The 23,745-nt window shown below is 39.5% G+C and overlaps 1 protein-coding gene across 3 annotated transcripts in view; it reads left to right on the top strand.

Moving 5' to 3' along the window:
• PLCB1 (phospholipase C beta 1) overlaps positions 1-23,745 on the top strand; it is a 471,912-nt gene that overhangs the window by 339,979 nt on the left and 108,188 nt on the right. For all 3 annotated transcript variants that reach the window (XM_083362231.1, XM_083362232.1, XM_083362233.1), the window contains exons 12-16: positions 5,476-5,558; positions 7,390-7,474; positions 14,800-14,977; positions 18,330-18,400; positions 20,277-20,373. In XM_083362231.1, coding sequence (XP_083218357.1) covers positions 5,476-5,558; positions 7,390-7,474; positions 14,800-14,977; positions 18,330-18,400; positions 20,277-20,373 — 514 coding nt within the window. The remainder of the gene's footprint in view (positions 1-5,475; positions 5,559-7,389; positions 7,475-14,799; positions 14,978-18,329; positions 18,401-20,276; positions 20,374-23,745) is intronic.

Here is a 23,745-nt window from a genome sequence, read left to right as displayed (position 1 = left end):
AAAAAGCAATCAGGGTTGATCTCCTCTAGGACTGACCGGTTTGATCGCCTTGCAGTCCAAGGGACTCGCAGGAGTCTTCTCCAGCACCAGAGTTCAAAGGCCTCAATTCTTTGGCGCTCAGCCTTTCTTATGGTCCAACTTTCACTGCCATACATTGCAACTGGGAAGACCGCAGCCTTGACTATACGCACTTCTGTTGACAGGGTGATGTCTCTGCTTATTAGTGTGCTGTCTAGATTTGCCATGGCTTTCCTCCCCAGGAGCAAGCGTCTTTTAATTTCTTGGCTGCAGTCCCCATCTGCGGTGATCTTGGAGCCCAGGAAAATAAAATCTATCACTACCTCCATTTCTTCCCCATCTATTTGCCATGAATTGAGAGGGCCGGATGCCATGATCTTGGTTTTCTTAATGTTAAGTTTCAAGCCAACTTTTGCGCTCTCCTTCTTCACCCAAAATGTAATTATTAGGGCCATGCAAATTATTTTATTATTAATCAACCTTTTTCTTATCATGCTATTATAGAATACAAGAGTAACTCTCTTACATGGTAACCTTTGATTATAATGAAACATTCTAGTTCCAATCTGTACATGCTTAAGTAGGGACTATATTCCATACAATTCAGTAAGATTTACCTCTGGCCTTTTTAGGATTGCAGTTTTGCTGTGCTATAGTTCATCTAAATTTTGTCTTGTTTCACCTCATTTTTGGTGATTTAATTAATTTTCTTTTTACTGTATTACCACTCTAAGGTTTTTATCATTCATTCTAAATAATACTATTTCCAGTATATGTATATGCATACTTATATACATATAGTAAAAGGTACGGTAGTGAGAGAAACAAACAGTTTTTAAAATAATAAAACAAGTAGTCCTGGATCCTAGAAGCATGCATTTTTATTATTGAAAATAAAAATATATAATATATAATAATCATATATAATATATTATAATATATAATACATTATTTTTAACTTGATTGTTGGAAGACAAATATAGTAATTTTACAAACAAAAGATTTAGATTTTATTTTTGCAACCTTTAAATTGAAAGCAGCAGTTGCAATGATGCTACATGAGTGATACTAATAATCAGTCCTCAAAGTTCTGGCCATTGCACCAACCCTGTAGTCACATCATTCTGAATTGGGCACGTGACAACCAACTCACGATTTTGATGGTTGCATTATCCTGCAGATCAACATTTGCAACCTTTCCTGCTGGTTTTCCAGAAGCAAAGTCTGCAGGGAAGCCTACAGAGAAGGGTGCAAGCTGTTCCCACCACTTATTCTCCCATAGCACCCCCTGCCCAGCAGTGATACTGCAGCAACTCTTCCCCAACCTTCATGTAGTCAGGTGATGTCTTAGCATCTCCTCCTGAGTACAGTACATACCCACCATCCAGCCCACTTTGTGAGCTGCCCGGGACTTGCAAATTCTCGGCAGTTTTCCCATTGACTTTGTGGGAAGCCAGAAGGAAGTCACAAGTTGTAGCCATGTGAAGTTCTTCCTTAACTACCAGGGAATTTGACTTAACAACAGCAGTGAGAATTTTGGGGATTGCTATCACTAAGCAATGCAGTTCCAACTGCATTGGTTTACAGCCACACCCCTTAGCAATGGAAATCCCAGTCCCAATTACCTTTGTTAAGCAAGAAATCACAATAGCGTTATGAGATATAACCCTGAATAAACATGACTTCCATCAGATATTATTGGCAAAGCCAAGGTTATGTAGCATCAGCCTATATGCCTAAATGATTCAAATGACTCATGTAAACTATACTGAAGCTTCCTATTATAGACCTGGATCACATAAGCATATTTGTTTTTCTCAGGGAGAAAACTGCCTTTAAGAAACAGCAGGAAGGACAGTCCTTATGACATAAAAGAATAGTGCTTGCAAGCTCTGCGGTGTATTATTGGATATGAATCGTGTGTGAGTGGTAGGATTTAAATATTCACTTGTGCACACATTTTTGGAACAATCAGCATTCTTGGCAGAAAATTAGAAAAGAGTTGCTAGTGATCTGAAGGAAGTGATTTGTCCATCATTATAATAGATGTACCATCTGAGCCAGTCATCAACTAGACACATGGGAAAACCTGTATGCACAGACTATACACAAACTTAAATATGAGACAGCCTCAACCAGAAGAATATAATTGACATTACTTATTTAAATAATTCAGTGCTAAATCGTAAGTCCCAAGTTGATTACCATATCCAATTTCAACATCTGAGGAAGCAATGTTTTGCTCCTAACTTTTATATTACCATCTCATTAATTGCATATATTGTTTATGATGATTGTCTGCTATTAATGGATTTGGATTTCTGACTGCCAAAACAGACTGTGTATAAATATACACAGTAACAAATAGTAACAGAAACCTGTACTTCATTTTTCTATGATCAAGTGAGTGGTGAATAGTTACAACATGCCCAGATTCAGAACACTCTTTTCATGAAGTTACCGCCTTTTTTTAATTTTCTACTGAAACAGCTGTAACTTCTTATTTGTTCCGCATTAGTGCTAGATTTGTGAATTGGCTGATGGTCACTGTGTTGCTTGGATTATTGTTAAATTAATTGTGGTTGGTTTTGTTTGTTATTCCTTGCAATCCTGCCAAAGGTTTGTGGAATATGCAAATAATAAAAAAAGGGGAACTTGATGGGAAGGACATTTTCTGCCATGTATGTTACACGTCTGCACTACTGCTGCTCCAGTGTGTGGAGCCACCTCATCTTTGAGCTTTCCAGTGAAATAGACAAAGAAGTGAGGCCCAGCAGAGCAATGCCCCCTGTCGAAGCTTGGATGGATTCCTTGCTTTACCGAGCAGTTTTCCTTCAACAGAAATCTCTTTCGCCTGCCATCCACATGTAGAAATGAAACAAAAGTCAGAAAAGTGGCATCTAGAAACCAAGCATTCCTTGGATGCAATTGTTATGTAAGCTTTTTTCTTGGCATTGTATAATCAAGAAAGAGGGTGTTTTAATTTAGTAATTGGCCATTTTAAAACATATATTTTAATCTCAGAATGCTTCTGAAAATGCTAGTGTTAGAGAGTCGTGCACATCCCACACATGAATCGGAGATTTTGTTCCTCTCTAATTATTATTTTTTTAATTTGACTTCTTTCACTGGAAATGATGAAGAATGTCAGGATATTTTGACTTAGACTTATTGTGCCTGTAATACCGCATACATGAATGTCTCTTTCAACATAATGCTGCCACTTTGCTATTCATCTTGACATTTCCTGATTCAGTAGGAGCAAACTAAAAGAGAAGTAATCTGTTAGCAGGCAGGGGAAACAATTTTGAGGTACCAGTGTCTGACGTCAGAGCCATTAATCAGCCCTTTTCTTGGTGGCCCATGTAATAGCTTGCTTTTATTTTTATAGCTTGCTCATTTTTCTGACAAGTAGATATGACATGTGCAGAGGCACAAACCTAGTGCAAAATTTGAGTTATGTAATTTGATTTTTTTTTAATTCTTTTTTTGATTTCATAACTGTAGCACTTGATAATGAACATGTTACCCCCTGAACCTTTCTTTGTAAAACAGATTTGTGTTAGATCTAGATTAGCTTGTTTAATCCATTTTTCAGTAAAAAGGTGAATATTGTGTACTTTAGCTGTTCCAGAAAGGTTCATAGAAGCCTCACAATTAGTAGAAGCCTTTTACATCCTATTTGCTCTTTCTTAACTGATGGTTAGCTATGTTAAAAGCATCTGCTGCAAAATTTACATGCTATTGATTTTCCTTGTTATATGTATACATTCTCTTTACATTGCACGGCAAAATTATAATGAAGGCATTTTAGCTTAAATTTTTAGTGCATTTGTTAAAATTACTGAATTGGGTAAAAAGAATTAGCAGCAGTCACCAATTAAAAGCTCTTCAGACAAATAATATCAGATGAGAAATGAAAGCCAAACTTTTTGTTGTTTTGTGAAATGTTGTGTTGCTTCAGTGTCTGTGACCTGGAGGAACAGAATTTCTGCTTATAGAATGTGTATATACATACATGCACCCCTTTTTCCTTAAAAAATTATCTAGGGTAAATTAAAAACCACCTCTGTTCTCTCCTCTTAGGCAGTTAGTGGATAAGTAATTATCTGAATACAATTAATAAAGCAAGCTTCATCATGTTTTCTTATCCTGTGTAATTATGTTGAATTATATGATATATTTTTATTAACTGAATAGGTAGATGTCTAGGCTGCCTTTTAGCCAAGGCAATTTGTAACTAATTTTAAAAGCCATGGTAAGGTAAACATGGCGAACGTGTAAATCTTCATATCTTTGCTGAGCTGTATAATTTTTCATTACAATTATCACTATGTAAGAAAATGTGTACTTCAGTGGTTATATCAATAGTCCTATAACTTTATATCAAGCTGCAGTCCTGCATCAAAGTTTTAAGCCATACCTTGGGAAAGAGAAAGCAGTTTTTTTTATAGGAATAGTTTAAGCCACTTAGATGAAACATTTTTTAAAAAAACCACAGGCAAAGTAAATTTGTAAAAAGACAAGGCAACCTTAACCTAAATCATTTTCTACAGAAGCAGTCTCCATTTCAGCTAAATCCTACTGGTTTTTCACACATTCTATTTGTTCCCTCAGCAAATAAATCCATGTGTGGGGGAGGGGTGGCAGGGAGGATTCTTAGTAATTGAAAAGCCTTCCCCCCAAAAAAAAATATTTAAGCATCACATAGCAGATTAAGTAAAATCACTGTGTGAGGTTATGTCAGATTAACTAACATGGCCCAGCCTATAAATTTTTCAAGCATGTTTCTGGCTGCTGTGGGTGGTAAGAATGGCTTCAGGTTGGAATAAACAAAAACTAATCAGGGTTAGAAGTATCTTAAAAAGATCCCCCTTGTGTTACACACCAGATTTTGTTGTTGTCCTGGCACACTTAGTACACCACTAAGTAGATTCATACATATACTACCAACTATAGTGTATGGGTTTATGCAGTATGCTAAGCCAAAATGGAACAACTTGCAGTTTAACATGCATTACTTTTCTTTTGTTCCGTCAGATACTCGAGGCTTTATTCAACTCAGACATACGTCTAAAGAGTGGCAATTAAAAGATTTGAAAAGAAGTCTTTCTCTAAATACAATAAAGGTTACCTGGCAATACATAACTATTTTATTACACAAAAGAATCTCTAAAAGTGAAGCTTTAGGAAAACTGCTGTGAGCCCTGTGGACACACATTTTTAAATACAAACTACTGTTTATTCTCCCACACGCCAACAGCATTTTACTGGGCTTGAAGATTAGAAGGCCAGTCACACTGAGATAAACTTAATGGTGCTGGAACTGCCTTGTTCTTTTAAGAATTAAAAAAATCTTGAGTGTGGGTCAGAGGAACTATGAAAACTTTTTGTGCTTGCCTGTTAAATCATTTCTTTTCTCAAGGGAAAATGTGTTCTTTGTTTCTCCCTTTCTAGGAGGTCATAGAAGCTATTGCTGAATGTGCATTTAAGACATCTCCTTTCCCTATACTCTTGTCTTTTGAGAATCATGTGGATTCGTAAGTAATTTAAAATTTTGTAGAAATGTTTTCAGTCAGCTATGTCCAGTTTCCTATATTGATTTCTACTCATGAAGCAAAAGGGGTTGGGGGTTTTTTTTGGTTTTTTTGCTTTCTCCCCTTCATATGTGCCAAGCACCAACTTTCTAGAAAGTCTTTGGGGAGTCCCACCCTTATAGTAGGTGATTGTTGCTGCTAGCAGTTTCTCTGCATGTCAGTTGGCATGGTTTTTAGCATGGGCCTATTTCCCCCCATTTAATTCTTTCTTCTCTGTACTGTTTGTAAGATGCTCAAAATCATTTTGGAACTGAGCAGCATGAAAGTGCAGTAGCAAATTGCTTAATGTATTGGGGGGCGGAATCAAATTTGCCAAAGGGAGAAGGAAGAATTTGGTTTCCCAGTGCTGGCAACAGAATAGAATGCCAACTTCCAGTAAGAATCACCAATAATATTTGAGTGTTGTAGATTTTTGCTGCAGGTAAAAACAAACCTGTTAAAATGTGGTGCAGCTCTTTTTTAATGAATGTTTCTTATCCTCTCAGGCATTTACTTGTGAAGGGAGATACCCCAGTTAAACTTAAGTTATTAGCTTTTTCAGAGCTTTAGGGGTAACTGTAAATCTATATATTATTAAAACTACAATCTTTTATTGGGTGAAATGATGCATGGTAGGGCAGTGGGTTTTAAATCACAGTACCTCAAATGGGCTAACTTACAGAATATGTCCAAAATCCAGAAACTATGACTTTCAAGGGCATGAAATTTGAGAACATTGTGATTGCTTTAGTGCTGCCAGTTATTGCTGTGCAGTCACTGCAGTCTGCACAGCTACTGCGGTCACATGATCTTCATTTTTAAAGTCTTGTGACAATTTCCCAGCCAGTTTCACAATCCCTCACTTCCTTCCCAACCCAGCAGCAGCCACTTATCTGCCTGTTGAGAAGGGAAAAGAAAGGAAGTGAAGGGGAAGCCTTCTCTGCCACCCACCCATGTGTGCTCTCTGACTCATGTGGTATCTTAGGCACACACCTGCACAACCTTCCCAACCTATGCGATACCTCTCGCGCATTTACTATTCCTCACCCTCACACACAACCTTGCTCTCTCCCCCAGCTAGCAGCAGTCACTTAACTTTCTGCTGACTTTCTCCCTGCAAGCTTCTTACAAGGAAAGTAAATGGGGAAAGTGACAGGAAAAGGAAGGAAGGAAGGAAGGAAGGAAGGAAGGAAGGAAGGAAGGAAGGAAGGAAGGAAGGAAGGAAGGACATGGGTCACATCCACAGAAAAAGGAAATGGATCTTAATGTGAGAATGAGTGAGAATAAGGGAGAAAGCACAGCACAAACCGCATACACACTTACACTGACAGTGTTATTTAACTCGGTAATGAAATGTCTACAAGCAAACAACCACGTTCAGAGAGCCCAAAGGACTCAGCAGTTCAACCCCATTACATATATTCTCTTCTATTGGAAGTAGATCGATATAAATATTTTAAGAGTAGGTAGATGTCAAAATAATTTTCTGTATTCTCTTAATCACACCTGTTTCTTGTATGTATATGAGGCAATTTCATTTTTTCCTTTTATCTCTATTAATGACAAACTACAAATGAGAATCTTTATTGTGCTGATTGTTGTAAAAATATGGCAAGAAAGCTATTGCTGAAGTCGAATTAATAGCATAATGACTTTAGATCACTGAGTACAATTTAGGATGATAGGATCGGAAAATTACATCTCTTCATCTAGTTAAAAGATATATCCTCCATTATTAGTGTTTCTAGCATTATAAAAAAGCTTTATTTAATTTCACAATTTCTTCCACATTTAGCCCTAAACAGCAGGCAAAAATGGCAGAATATTGTAGATTAATATTTGGAGATGCTTTGCTGATGGAGCCACTAGAAAAATACCCAGTAAGTACATATTTATTTATTTAGCTTTCTTGACTAGTCAACAAAGATATTATTTCATGTAGAATTTTAAGTTTCTGTGGTTCCTTCATCTCTTACAACATAATAAATTTATTTATTTATGGGAAATGTCTTGTGCTGATTTGTTTTGTTCATTTATTTTTAATTTAGTGGGTTGAGAGTTGAAGGACATATATTTTTGAAATATATTTGAAGCACATACCCCTTTTGTATAATGTATGCTTTCACAGGAAAAAATATAACAGGGACTTGTAAAGAGGTATATTCTGATTTTTTTTTAATTTGAATTGATTCTTAAGCAGTGTCTTAACCTTATCCTATCCATACCAAGTCTACATGTGAAAGCTTAACAAATCTCCTTTGTAAGATGTTCCAGCAAGAATGCTTCAGTGTAATTTAGATTGCTTTTTGGTTGAGTAGTTTTGTGTCCCAGATGGAATCAAACATATAAAGCCAGAGAGGTATAACATCAAGTGTTATTTACTAGGATACTAATGATTTTAAGTAAAAGATACATATTTAGTACCAGTGCTTTTTTTCTTAAAAAAAAAGGTGCCAGAACTCTCATCTTGACAGGCACAGGAGGTGGGGGGGCGGTGCTGCTGTGGTCACAGGTGCGAGGGGTGTTGGTGGTGCAGCTGGTGCTGTGGGAGCAGCAGGGCCCACTCTATATGGCGGGGCTGCGTGGGGCAGATGGTGGAGGCAGTGCGGGCCAGGTGATGCAGGGTGGCCACTTAGGCACACAGGGCAAGGCGACGGTGGCACAAGTCCAGCACCAGGTAGGCCACCAGCCTGGCTGACACAGGTGAGCACAAGGAAGGAGTGCACATGGACTCCGCAGAACCCACCTCCCACTCCTTGTCCTCTCTTACTTACCTAGTTGAGATGGTATAGTTGGGCAGCAGGGAGGGATGCAAAGTTCCTGCCAACTCGCCTTCGCTGCAGACAACTTGCCGGTGCAATGTTTGCCGGCCAGGTCTTTTGGCATGCTCAGCAGCAATTCCTATTGGCTTTCGAAAGCCAATAGGCTTTTGAAAGCCAATAGAGGGAGTAGCATAGCTTGTGCAAAAGCTTTTTGTGTGTGTGTGCAAAAAAGGGTGCTGGAACGCCATTCTGAGCGTTCTATGAGAAAAAAGCCCTGCTTTTATGTTTTAATCTTATGATTTTAAAAATATTGTAAGTTGCCCCAAACCTTGCCACGTGGATTGCATACAAATATTATATAATCGGTAAATAAAGGTAGAACATATGTTAAATGTAGATCAAATGATAATATGCTTCCCTACAAAGTCAATTCTTGCTCAATGACAGACCAAGGAGTTAACTCGGAAAGACAAAAGGAAATCTAGAAGAGGTCTGTGCAACTTGTAGAAGGGAAAGGCCCACACTGATATATTAAAAATCTTTGTGGTCTGCAAAGGAATGCTGGTGGGCTAATCAATGATTTTGTGGCTAGAGGAGCATCTATAGTGTTGGAGTTCGTGGTCATGGTAAGTCATGGAGGCACTAGGCAACATGACTTTCAGGGCAGTGGTGGTGATTTTATTATTATTTTTTTTAAAAAGTCTGTGCTCTGTCCAAGGGTGCTTGGTAGGCTGCATGTACAGGCCTGGTCTAGAATTTATTTTGGAGCATTCATTCATAGCTCGGCCGATGCCATGGTGGAAACCTGGGAAAAGGCAGCCACAGAAGCACTCGACCGAGTTGTACCCATGCGGCCCCTGACCCGGTGCAGATCCCAGTGGGCTCCATGGTTTTCTACGGAGCTCCGGGAGATGAAACGTTGGAGACGGGGCCTAGAGAGCTGTTGGAGATCCAGCCGATCCGAATCCGACTGATCGCGACTAAGGTCCTTTACGAGGTCTTATCTCGCGGCGTTGAGGAGGGCAAGGTCTAATTACTTTGCTACCCTTATCGCGTCCGCAGATAATTGCCCGACCACCCTGTTTAGGGTGACCCGCTCCCTCCTTAATCAAGAGGTGAGGGAGGATCCCTTACAGGGTCGTGCCGAGGAATTTAGCCAACATTGCTGGACAAAATCGCTCGGATCTGGACCGGTTTGGATTCCGACTGGGCAGAATCTGACGATGAGAACATGGACAGTCTTGTTGATCTTATCTGGGAAGAGTTCGATCCTGTTACTCTGGACGAGGTAGACAAGATCATGGGGAAACTGAGCTCCACTACGTCCTTATTGGACCCGTGCCCCTCCTGGCTGGTTTATGCGGCTCGGGATGGGACACGAGGCTGGATCCATGCAGTGATAACTGCTTCATTGAAAGAGGGCAGTTTTCCCGCCGCCTTGAAAGAAGCGGTGGTGAGACCTCTCCTTAAAAAGCCTGTCCTGGACCCAGATGTTTTAAACAACTTTCGCCCGGTCTCCAACCTTCGCTTTCTTGCGAAGGTTGTTGAGAGCGTAGTGGCGCATCAACTTCCTCTGTTCCTGGAAGATGCTGATTATCTAGACCCGTACCAATCGGGTTTCAGGCCCGGACACAGCATGGAGACGGCATTGGTCACTCTGATGAATGATCTCTGGCGAGCTCGGGACAGGGGTTGTTCCTCTGTCCTAGTCCTATTAGACCTCTCAGCGGCTTTTGATACCATCGACCATGGTATCTTACTGCGGCGTCTCAGGAGGTTGGGAGTGGGAGGCACTGTTTTTCAGTGGTTCTCCTCCTACCTTCTGGAACGTTCACAGTCGGTGTTGGCGGGTGGGCAGAGATCGACCCCAAGACCTCTCGTTCATGGAGTTCCTCAGGGGTCGGTCCTCTCACCTCTCCTGTTTAACATCTATATGAAGCCGCTAGGTGAGATCATCCGTGGTTTTGGAGTAGGGTATCATCAGTATGCTGATGATACCCAGCTTTTCGTCTCGACCTGAAACCACCCCAGTGATGCCCTCGACGTGATGTCCCGTTGCCTGGAAGCGGTCCGGGTCTGGATGGGGAGGAACAGGCTTCAACTCAACCCTGACAAGACTGAGTGGCTGTACATACCGGCATCTCAGGAAATTCAGATTATCCCATCTCTTACTATTGGGGGTGAGTTACTACCCCCCGTAGATAAGGCTCCTCTTAGATTCACAGCTCTCCTTAGAAGATCATGTAGGAGCTGTGACTAGAGGGGCCTTCGCCCAGGTTCGTCTGGTGTGTCAGTTGCGACCCTATCTGGACCTGGATGCCTTGCGTACAGTCACTCATGCACTTGTGACCTCTCGTTTAGACTACTGCAATGCTCTCTACATGGGGCTGCCCTTGAGGACCACTCAGAAGCTTCAGCTGGTACAGAATGCAGCCGTGCGAGTTCTTTTGGGGGGTCTCCCGATACTCCCATGTTACACCTCTGCTCCGTGAGCTGCATTGGCTTCCAGTTGCCTTCCGGGTGAGATTCAAGGTGCTGGTGATGACATATAAAGCCCTACATGGCATGGGTCCGGATTACCTACGGGAGCACCTACTGCCGCTGCCACAGAGAGGGCCTCCTCAGGGTACCACCGGTCAGAGAATGTCGACTGGTGACCCCCAGGGGGAGAGCATTCTCGGTGGGCGCACCAGTCCTTTGGAACCGCTTACCGGCTGAACTACGGATGGCCCCCGACCTTCGCTCCTTCCGGCGTGATCTAAAAACTTATCTATTCGAACAAGCCGGCCTGGTCTGATGGGTTTGGGGTTTTAACATTATTTTTAACTAACTTACTACATTGGGCACAATCATTTAACTTTAAATCTTGTATCCTGTATTCTTATTTTTATTGCCCTGTACACCGCCCTGAGTCCTTCGGAAGAAGGGCGGTATATAAATCAAATAAATAAAATAAATAAATAAAATAAAATAATAAATAAATAAACTATCTAGAGCAGGCATGTCAAACTCATTTTGTTTGAGGCAACTTCTTATAAAAGAATTGCCATTAATTTGTTTTAATAAAATAATTAATTAATTTATTTTATTTTATTTAGATTTATATACCGCCCTTTCCCGAAGGACTCAGGGTGGTTTACAGGGCATTTAGTTTAGTTTATTATTAAATTAAATTTAAAAAACAGTCAATACAAACGTTAAAATAAATTAAAAGAGATTAAATAATAATAATAATTTTTCACTTGATTTCAAATTAAATGAATTATATTGGTTGACAATAAGATTTTTTTAGTACAATTGCCAAATGCAATAAACTGGTTATAGGTATATGTGTGCACTAATTATTTCAACACCAATACATTTTAACAACATATTCTATTTGTAAATGAATGCAAATGCAAATTATACAACTTGTTTGTGCAAAAATAAAACAAAATAACAGATTTAAGAGCTGTTATTTTTATCCTTAGATAAAAAATAATTCCATCATCCAAAACTTTGTTATACTGTATTTAACGAACAGATGCTTTGGGATTAAAAAAAAAGACTCGTGTATCACCATGGCATTAAAACAAAATTCGAACAGTGTATGAAAAAAAAAGGTTCCCTAAATGTCTGCTGGCTATATCTATACATTTTCCTTGATTAGCACTCTATTGCCTTCTTTTTAGCCTTTTTTTTCAACTTCCCAGTTTAAAAAAGGCAAGGCACCAGGAGCTGAAAGTTGCAAAGATTGTTTAAGCAGGTTGCTAAGCAACCTGTTCACACTCGCCCCTTCTTACCCTCCCACTTTTAAATTAGCCTGTACGGATCGCATTTCCTTCGATTTGAGCCATCTGAAGGCCTGTCGCTGCCTGAGGAGAATTTGGCTCTCCGGAACAGTTTCCTTCAGGTGTGTGTGTGTGTGTGTGTGTGTGTGTGTGTGCACAAAAAAAGGTGCTGGAACGCCGTTCTGAGCATTCTATGGGAAAAAAAGCTCTGGATATATCACATATAATTGAAGATTGTAATTAGTTGCGTGTGCACATTCAGCAATTGTGATGTATTTGTGCTGGCATTTCTAGGCTTCTTTCCAACCACATCCAGAAAAATTTGTAACAAACATTGGAATTCTTAAGGCCATGTTTGGTATTTCCCAGCAATCTGTTACTGGAAGGAAAAAGCAATCCTTGCTGCATTACTGATCTCAGAGAAGCATTTGCATGTATGCAGGTATCCTTAGGGTGCCATAGTTATGGATGAGAAATATTGGTTGCAAAGATGGCATTTCTGGATGTAATACAGATATTTTGGACTTATTTTTGTTTCTTTGCATGTTTGATATTTTTAAAAAGGCATATGCTACTGACTATGCTTATTACACATATGTAACATCTTCTGCTAGGATACATGACCACTGCTTTTCCAGAATGTGAAAAGGGAAAGATTGTGACTAAACAAAATTTTAATGTACAGATAATACCACCAGAAATTATTTTAGCCTTTTTAATAAATGTTGTTATTGATGTTAAGCTCACCATGGAAAACATCATATATTGTTATGTATATACTAGTTTAATTATTTAAAGACTGAAGTGCAACATAACTAGATTCTAAATAATCTATTTTTCAAAACACACAACTGTCCAAACAGTAAAAGTAAAGTCCAAATTAAAAATATTTCATTCTTAAGAATTGTTTAATTTAAAGTGGTTTAGTTGTAATAGATGGTTAGATTCAAAATATTTTTCAAGAGTATGTACAAAAGATACTATTTTTTCTAGCATCAGCTAAATTAGACATATTACACTGAGAAAAATGTTTCTTATTCCTTTCCTGTTACCTTTATTGATTTCATTGCAGAGATGTTAACATAGGAAATAGATTATTTTGTTATCTAATTTTACCTTCCAAAAGACAGTAGCAGATGAAAAATGTGAGGTTCTTTTCTGTTGGCTTTTTTGAATTAGCTGTTTTAGATTCTAAAAGTTTAGTTCCTAAAGAAGTAACCCTGTAAATAATTTTAATGTCCTCCTCTAGTGCAGGCTCTTTTATGACTCAACGACTTCAACTCCCAAAATTCCTGAGCCAGCATGGCTCAGCTTGGAAACCTCTCCCTTTCCCCTCAGCATGGCTGGCTCAGGATTTCTGGGAGTTGAAGTCCACGAGTCATAAAAAAGAGCCAAGCTTGCCTAGCCCTGTAATAGGCTTTCAGAGGGAGCTTTTTTTTTTGCAAAAAAAGGTGCCAGAACGCCGTTCTAAGCGTTCTATGAGGAAAAAAGCCCTGTTTAGTACATTCTGGTGGTGTGGGTTCCTCCAGATCTCTCTTTGCTAATCATTTTATCCCATTGACAAGTGAGTTGTTAGTGCTATCTCACACATTCAAGGGATCTTGTGCTGTGTAATCACTTCGTCTTATTCTTGCTGTGCAAATATTCGTAGTACAATTAACGATGAGACACACCTGATAATATTAAGAATTAGATCAGACTAACAGTTATCCAGCCAAGCATTCTGTTTACATAAAGTGATCAACCTTATCCCTTCACAAAGGTCAGATTTATTGATAGGGAGGGAATAGACTTCCTCCCTGGTTATTCCATAGCTGATGTCCATGGCAGGTTGCCTGTGATATGAAGCTAGCAAACAGTCATCAGGATTAGTAAGCTCTTGCTAGCCCTATCTTCTATGTACCTGTTTAGTCCCTCTTTAAAATTATCTAATAGGATAGCAGGAAAATTTACTATGTAATTTAAAAATCCTATTCTGTACTTATGTACATGCATTATCCTACATTAGCAAAATGCATTAGCAGTTTTTTTTTTCTTTCACTTATGGTACAGAACACCACCTGAAGACAGGACATTAAAAATATTCATTAGAAACCTAAAGTGACCACAGACAGAACAACAGGTTAAATTGTCTCTTGTCCCAATAGACAAATAGCATAGAGGTGGGTAAAAGCAGTACCATATGCTTATAGGATGTGCTTTAAAGATACCAAGAAAAGGAATTTAAAAAGCTAAACTTTTTTCTGTGGAATTATTGTGACTATGTGACTCATATTTTATAGAGGAATCCATATAGTATGGATTTAGTATGTTAATATTACATTTTTAGCTTATTGAACAAGAGTGATAATAAGGGGTATACCATACAAAGATTGGGTTAATATCTGCTGCTAGTGGTGTGGAAGGTGTATAGTATTATTGTATGTGTGTAGATCAAATGTGTAGTATGTTGCAATGAATGAAAATGTAGCAGGCAGCAAACATTTATTGAGATCAGGACCTGTCTACGGAAGCATACTAAGGCAGCCATTAAAAGAGAAAAATAATCTTAAATAGTATGTGTGAGGATAGGCTTTGTTTAAATAATTTTGCTGTTAAAAGTCAGATCAGGGAAATTAAAAGTAAATATTTCTCAAAGAGATTTCTTCGTTATCCTTATCTCTTTCCGATCAGCTCGAACGTGGAATTCCACTTCCTAGCCCAGCAGACCTGATGTACAAAATTCTGGTGAAGAACAAAAAGAAGTCCCACAAGTCTGTGGATGGAAGCGCAAAAAAGAAGCTTTCTGAACAAGCTTCAAATGCCTGCAGTGATGCATCCAGTAGCTTTGAACCCTCTTCCCCGGGAGCAGGTAAAAATAATGGGGTATTTCTTATTTTAAAGCACAGCATCGATTCATCTGCTTAATATTGTAAATACTAACAAGCAACCTTGTAGAGATTCCCAGGATTGAATTAAGGACTTTTATGTAGGCAAAGCAAGTGCTCTGCTACTAATCTAAAATTCTCTTATTGAAGAACTCGTCCCAATGCAGAGGGCAGTAAGCTCATCGGCTCTCAGCTTGTTCTCGTTGCGTAAAAACCTGAAAGAGATATCATAAATCTACTTCATATTCTAATGTTACATCTAGAAAAACAATTTTGTTTGCAAACTAGACATATTTTGAATAATCTTAATATTGGAGTGGGCTAGCAAATTTGCTTTTCAAGAGGAAGTAGAAGTCAGAGCCCTAGATACCAGGTGTAACATTGGCAAGCCCTAACTCTAGCTGTTGCCCACAGTTTAGGCTGAACATAGTCCAGTGAGTGTGCGATGCAAGTCTCATGATTCCTGCCAGCCTTACGCCAATGTGTCTGACTCCCTGCAGTCTGTTTCCATGACAGCAGCATCCTTCTTTTTATGTCATACGTATCAGTATTGCTTCCAAGTTCTCACTTGTTTGCATCCATTCAGAAACTTGTTTTTTTTAAAAAAATCAGCTTTTAATATCAGCTCTAGGAGCTGCCCACTTGTAGTAGCAAAAGAGTTCCTGTTTCTGTCTTCTGTGCCAAGAGACATAGCCATACCCCTCAGTTGCTCAGAAAAATAAATACCGTTTATTTCCTTTTGCTTCATTATCAAATGCTCTTGGAACTTTTTAGACCAGTAATTTGATTTCTTTCTTGCTTCACAGCATTCCCATTTCATCAGAGAAAGAAATACTGCTGTTTTTGCTGTTTATTTTACCCCCTCCCCCATTGAACAGCAACTATACTTAGAATGTAACGTGCGAATTTTTAAAAATAAAGGAAAGGTTGTGGGGTGCTTCATCACTGGAGGTTTTTAAGAAGAGACTGGGTAGCCACTTGTCTGAAATGGTATAGGGTCTCCGGCTTGAGCAGGCAGTTGGACTAGAAGACCTCAAAGGCCCCTTCTGACTGTATTCCGATTGAATGATATGATCACAGATATTTGCTGTCATCCCTTTATACTTATCACCACTTTATCTCTGCTGAGAAACAGATTCTTTGGAAGGTATATAGTTGCAGATGTCATAGCACCCATTCAACAGCACTATATCAATAATCAGCTTAGGAACGAAACTGTGCTTTTGTTATCATAAGGAACAAAAACTAGGCTTTTCCTTCTATCCCGTTCTCATTTCACCTGATTTGAAATGAAGGGTTTCTGTGAGAGTGCACATTTGCAAAGTCAAAACTCATTTTATCCCAGCTACTTTACTTATAATTTGGGGAAAGGTATTAAGCATAAGATCAGAAAAAATGCTTTGAATGCCAAATACTCTGGGTTCACCACAGTAATAGGCTGGAGAGAGTAATTACCTGTTTCAGTGTAAAAGCACTTTGCATAATCCTATTCAATTAGTACATACTGGACAGAGCCTTAAAGTCCAAGTCCAGATGATAATTCGTAAAGGTACTCTTAAGTTAACAGTCCTGTCCACTCCTACTCCCACTCCAGCCCATCCCTTCTCATCCTACCTTGCACATAAAAGAGTAAAATGTAGTAACAGTGAGGCCCTTTAAGCCTACTACTGTTCAAGCACTCACACACAACTAAAGACTTATTCATCGGTCATGCACAAGGAGTTTGCTAACTAAAACAATAGCTTTTGATAACACTGATTGGGGAAGCAAGTTTGTGTTGGGTGGTGTTTATTATTTCTTCTGAAATGCATGCACTGCAATTGTTGGATATAAATCTATTGTGTCTGTCTGAAGGAGAACTGGGAAGAACTGTGCAGCTTTACTTCATAGGTTTTGGGCTTGAACTGCAAATTCTTTCCACTCCCTCCCAGACTTTGAAGTCAATTATAGAACTTTTAGGGCTTCCATAATTGATTCCACACCAACATGTTTCCATGACTCATAAAGGGAGAGGGGGGCAGAGAAAGGAATACCAGTGATGGGCAGACTTTGGATCTACCAGCTAGTGCAGGGGTAGGCAACCTCGGCTCTTTTATGACTCATGGACTTCAACTCCCAGAATTCCTGAGTCAGCATAGCTGACTCAGGAATTCTGGGAGTTGAAGTCCATGAGTCATAAAAAAGCCGAGGTTGCCTACCCCTGAGCTAGAGCCTGCACAGACCCCACCCCACATAATGTGTGAATTCCAGAGAGGAATGGGCATAGTATTTTCACTTCCATATCACTCTTGATTTACCCTCCCCTTGAAGCATTTTCGTATGTGTGGGTATGTGGATAGTGTTCAACAAAATGGAACAGTCAAGAAATAATACAAAAGCCAGTTAAAAATATAAGAGAAATGTACGTGAGCCAGTCAGCTAGAGCTGAAAGTTTGTTGAAGAAGGAATGTTTCCATTAACTTTTTAAGGTTTTCCATTTCCATGATAGGTTTTTATGGTTTTATAAGTATTATGATGTTGTTTGCCATCCAGAGTCATTAGGATTGAGATGGACAACTATTGAAATTGAATGAATGAATAAGTAAATAAATAAAATCTTCCTGAATACAAAAGGGGGGAGGATGCCATATGACTTCTGAAAATGCCATCTGTATTCTGAAGATACAGAAACTGCCAGCAAGAGGCCAATCAATCTATTTTTATTACGGTCACAGAGTAGCATTAAAAATAAAAGCATTAAAAGAGGTCATGCCATCAATCCCAAGGCCCAGAAACCTCAAACAGAAAAGAGGCCTGACTAGCATCTTTAAAAAAAAGCTTGCAATGCCACTAAGAGATTTACTATTAGATCAACTTCCACTATAAGTCATGGCTAATTGAAGACATCTCCACAAACGAGCAGAGGGTGAAGTCAATTTTAGGGTGTTGGATAATACTGTGTATATATTGTGTGTGTTTATGCATGTATCTGGTAAAGCTATGAATAATGGAAGCAGCCTTTACACTTACGTCTCAGACAGAAGTGAAGAACCATTTGAATCATCAGTGGAAAATGAAATCTTAGATAATGATTTCCATAATATTAAAAAAACAAAAATGTGCAAGTAGGGTCATGATGCTGGGTTTTTTTTTGTTTGTTTGCTTGATTGCTTGTTTTTGTTACAGAAGGCACCGTTTTGGTTGTTTGCCTCATAAATAATTTGGAAGGAAAACATCTGTGCCGTAGGCCTTATAATAATGCAATTGCTTTGAAACAAAGGTATTTTTATAAAAACGTGTGTGAATATTGGCTGATGTTCCCATTAAGATTTCTCTTTGCCAATTAAAATATTGCAGGTGAAGCAGAAATAGAGAGTGACGAGGATGATGACTATGATGATGACTGCAAAAAATCTTCAATGGACGAAGTAAGGAATGAATAATTTTGAAGTACAAATTATCCTGGTATGACTTGGAAATACGTCCACATAGTTATCCACAGGAGTCAGTATTCTACTGCCATCTTGTGGATAGTAAGAACCAAAACCCAGCCGTAAGCCAAATGGCATTTTTTTTTAATCGCTGGTCTAAAGATAGAAATTACCCTGATACATGCACAAGTATAATGTCATAGAATTACAGTATTTATATATTACAATATTTATATCTAGTAGACAAGAAAGGTAAAATTGTAACTGAAATGTTGTTGGACACATGCTTGTTCAAAAGTACAAGGCAAGGTGAGGTCTTCAGACCATTTATAGCTGTTGGCAAATGAATCTCCTTCTGGCCTTACAGTAATTTGTGACCATAATTTAAAAAAATTACTTCTAATGGGCGCTGCAGTGGCTCAGCAGTTAAGGTGCTGGGCTCATCAGCTGGAAAGCCAGCAGCTCAGGTTCAAGATCTGAGCGCCACGTGATGGAGTAAAGCTCCCGTCCATGCCCCAGCTGCTGCCAACCTAGCAGTTTGAAAGCATGCAAATGCATGTAAATAGGTGTAACAGTGCTCCGTGAAGTCATGCTGGCCATATGACCACAGAAATGTCTTTGGACAGCGCTCGCTTAATATACTCGAAACAGAAATGAGCACCACCCCCTATAGTTGGCAATGACTAGTGGAGTAAAATCTGCAGGGACTCCTTTACCTTTACCATAACAATATGCAGGCTCCATTGCTATCATCCATCCATTAATTTCCAAACTCCATATATATATATATGTCTTTAAAATGTAGAAAATAAAGTCTTCCAAGATTCATATATGAATCTGTCTATAGCTTATTATAGCACATAATCAGATCATATGGACCACTTTCTCAATAGCCAGTTAAAGCTGTTCTTCTAAAAAAAAAAGGCATACTGTATAACACAGGGGTCCCCAATCTTTCTTGGCGGCCTGGTGCAGGAGGGGGGTGTGGAGATTCCTTTACATGTGCATGCACACGCGAAACAGACTACAAGTAGGTGCACAAATGGGCCCACGACAGGGCCACGAGCTCCCGTGCGACCTTTGGGCGATGCTAGCGCCCGTGCACCATCACGATGATAATGCAAGTTGGGGAGTGTGCACTCGTGACAATAGCGCCTGCACAACACCGTGATGCTAGTGTGCGAGGAGGATGCACTTGTGATGCTAGCACCTGTACGATGCTCACGGTATTGCTATTGCCCGTATGCCGCTGTGATGCTAGCGCGAGTGGGAGGTGTGTACACGTGTGGCCAGGCACTCAGGCGGCCCAGTGGCCAACAGCCCATGGCCTGGTAGTGGGCTGTGGCTCACAGGTTGGGGACCTCTGGTATAAGAGTCCGATGTACACATACTTTTATGAATATTTAAATCTAGAGTAATGGAAAAGATGGGTGCCAAAAAAAGGCTTCCTATTGATATTCACGAACCGAACATTCTAATTCTTTATTCTATGTCACCCTGTCTAATTTAGTTTGATACTGCAACCATTTGTAAATAACTTTTGTTGGCTTTTTATTTTGAAAAGAGCATGGTCAGTCCTTAATGAGAGCAGATACTGAAATATGTAGGGATGCTGCTCCACATGTACTATGTTATATTGCTTAGGGAACTGAATTAATTCCACAAAGCTGAGTAAGTAAAATAAAATAAATTGTTGGCTTGTGTGTTCTTTTACTACATCATATTTTAGATAGATTTTAGGACTTAAATGTGTTCCACTGCCTTTGAGGTATGGAAACATTTAAAAGAGAAGAGCAGAACTGTTCGCTCCTCTAGAAGCTCAATCAGCCTTAGTGAAAAACATTCCGTTAATATTAGTTTAACTCTGTTCTAGGGGACAGCTGGAAGTGAGGCCATGGCTACTGAGGAAATGTCAAACTTAGTCAATTATATACAGCCTGTAAAGTTTGAGTCATTTGAGATCTCTAACAGTAAGTATGTGGATTATTCACTCCTTACCATTTAGTGTTGGTTGGGTGTAGCTTGTATCATCAATCTTTTTTTCCATTTCCAAGACGTAGTAGTAAACTGAAAAGTTATATAGTGCCAACTATTTGCTAATAGTGGATTAGCTTTCAAGTTACATGGAGATGTTTTGGCAGTTCCTCTGAAGAGTGAAGATTTCAGTTTTTTTCTACAAGACAGCTGTGAAATCTTCTGGCAACTTCTTAAGGAATGCTTTCACTTGCAAATGAACAAGCTGAACAGTGTAAAAAGGAGAGGAAATCCTCTTCCTCTCAGTTTAAAGAGACATAAGATGTGCAAGGTGGGTTTATGTTCCCAAGTACTTTAAAAGTAGTACCGTGGTAGTGGTTGTGTCGTGCCACAATGCAAGGAAGGAAGTGTTAAATGTTTTTCTCTTAAGTTTCCTTTATGGTGCTTTTATTTTCTGCAAAGTGTTTTCAATTATGGGCACAACACAGGACAAAAATCCAAAACCATTACATTGGTTTTTTTTTATTTTTAAATCACTCATTTGAAATTAATGGCCCATACTTAGGATTTCCAGCTGGTTATTGCTAAAATTACCTTGCTGGAAATACACTTTATCACATTTTTCTTACTTAGAGCAGAACACTGTTGAGACCCTGTCCTGTTTCATTTTATTTGATAGAGCAGAGAATTGTGTCTTCATCTCTTAACTTTTTCAAAGGAAGTTTGCATCCACTGAATTAACAATGTGCCCTGCTGATAAGAATTACGGCTTCCAATACTCCTGTTAAGCAGCCTGTGATACTTACACTATGCTCTATTTGCTTTCTCAAAATATGTTTACACTTGACTGAATTTATTATTGGTGACGAATGGGAATGATGAAACACACTGTTAAACTCTGGACACATGTTACTTGTCTGCTTTGGAAGATCATTGAATCAATGCTTGCACGTAAAAGTTTCATGTGGGGTATTTCATACTGGATGGGAATTTGGGGGAATTATGACACCCTTGCATTTGAAAAGCAGAAAATTGAAGAAGGCTGCTACAAGTGCTTATGCCAATTCTTTATCTGTATCATATATGATTTTTACTAGCAAATTTACTAAGTAATACTGGTTTTTGTACTGGGCTTATAAGTCACCTGGAGTCATACTCCTCGGTTGCATGGCCAAATACATTTTCTTAATAAATAAATATAAGATCAGTAGAAGAAAATAAAAAGAAACCATAAAAGGCTAAAAGGGCAAGAAAGTGGGGTGGGGGGGAGAGAGCAAAAGAAAAATGGAAAATAAAAAAAATCAAAGTGGCTTCCAATCTTTACAGCAGTTATAAGTACAATTATAAATTGATTCTAAGGTTACAACACAACTCTCTTCTTTCTATAATCTATCTTGTCTAATCATCAAAATCGTCATTTTGTTCTATTTTACACAAAAAGTTCATAAGGGGTTTCCCTGAAGCTTTAATTACCCTTTCTCTAATATCTTCACCAGAATCCCCTGGGGTTGCTCTAAATCTCAAAGAAAATTCCTTCTCTCTTAATTCCATTGAAACCAAATTATCTGGTTTCCTTGGAAGGAGATTTCTGTCTACAACTCCTTACTGTCCAGAATTTCCACTTTATCATTAGTTTTACATTTCCCGACACTTCGTTTTACAGAGCTTTCCACCTTAACTTCCTTCCTCTCCTGTTTCATCTTTACAGTCCTTGACTCATTCTTTTTCAGTAGCTATCAATTTAATTTCAAGTGAGTCAGCTAACTTACTACTGAATTCCTTGAACACTTTTTGAAGTAAATCTGATGTAATTCCTCTCTCTGCAGGTTGTTCTAGTGATCCTCTCCTCCACTCTGCTTTTTTACTACTTTCTTAGTGGTTGCTATTAGAATATTGTAATCCCAAAATGAAAGTGTCTCAGTTGTAAGAGAAAGACTAAAGGCCAGCTTGACCCCCCCCCCATTTTTTTCCTATTTTATGTTATTGTGCCCTTAATACTTTTGTCTCAAATGACACTCTGTAATTATAATCAGTATGGCGGTCTCATATCTTTTGTTTTATTTAGAGAGTTTATATGGCTGCCCACTCACTCTCAGCAACTGGGCAACTTACACAACATCACAACCTGATAAACAGTAAAAACAATAACTCCCCCCCCCCTATGACAATAATCAATCAAACAAGCCACTTGATGGGCTTCAACCCACTTTGGTTTCCCCAGCCCCATTGGCAAAACAGGTCTTCAGGCCTTGCGAAACAGTATCAGAATGGGAGCCAGTCTAATCCCTGTGGGGATGATGTTCGAAAGGGAGGAAGCCACTATGGCAGACATGTCAAACACAAGGCCCGGGGGCCGGATCCGGCCCGCAAAGTGGTTTCATGTGGCCCGCGAAGCCATCCTGGAAAAAGTGAGGGAACGGACCCCACTGCCTTGGCCCTGGCCCAGAGACCCTCCTTCTGCCAGAGACCCTCAGATCTCTCCCACTCCTGCCCAGGCCCCCATAGGCACCCTTGATGCGAACAATGTAGAGCTGGCCACGCCCACCCAGTAGGCCATACACAGTCTAGCCACACCCACCCAGTAGGCCACGCCCACCCTGGCCATACCCAACCGGCCCCCTGAGGGCAACCGCAAGGCTGATGCGGCCCTCAATGAAATTGAGTTTGACACCCCTGCACTATGGAGAAGGCCATTCTTCTAGGTCCCACCAGATGTACCTCCTTAAGAGAATGGACCGGCAACATTCCCTGCCTTCTTGCTCTGGTGGATCGGGTAGATGTAACTAGGAACTCATACTTTAAACAACTTGGTCCCAAGCCATGTAGGGCTTTAAAGGTAACAACGATCAGTATCTGATATTGTACACGGAAAGAAATTGGCAGCCAATGCAGCTCCTGTAGGAGAGGTGACACATGTGCACATCTGGGTCTGCACAAAACCATATGGGCCGCTGCATTTTGATCCAACTGGGGCTTCTGGATACTTTTCAAGGGCATGTCTATGAACATTTTTAATTTAATTATTTTATTTAATTATGGGACTTATATGCCGCCCTATCTCCCGAAGGACTCAGGGTGGCTAACAACAATAAAACAACAATAATACAAATATTAAAAGAGATTAAATTTACAAAGCCCCACTAAAAACCAAAATTAAAACAAAATTAAAACCCCCATCTTCAGTCCAGGTCGGCCAGTTGGAAAAGGTATGTCTTTAGGTCGCGACGAAAGGACCGGAGATCTGGGGACATCTGAAGTTCTCAGGGGACCTGATTCCAAATGGCAGGCGCCCCACCAGAGAAGGCCATCCCCCTGGGGGTCGCCAGCCGACATTGTCTGGCCGACGGCACCCTGAGGAGACCCTCTCT

The sequence above is a fragment of the Vipera ursinii genome, assembly GCF_947247035.1.
Source record: "Vipera ursinii genome assembly, chromosome: 1".
NCBI classification, from domain to species: Eukaryota; Metazoa; Chordata; class Lepidosauria; order Squamata; family Viperidae; genus Vipera; species Vipera ursinii.
The sequence above is the reverse complement of the archived record's forward strand: the minus strand, read 5'-3'. Positions and strand labels throughout refer to the sequence as shown.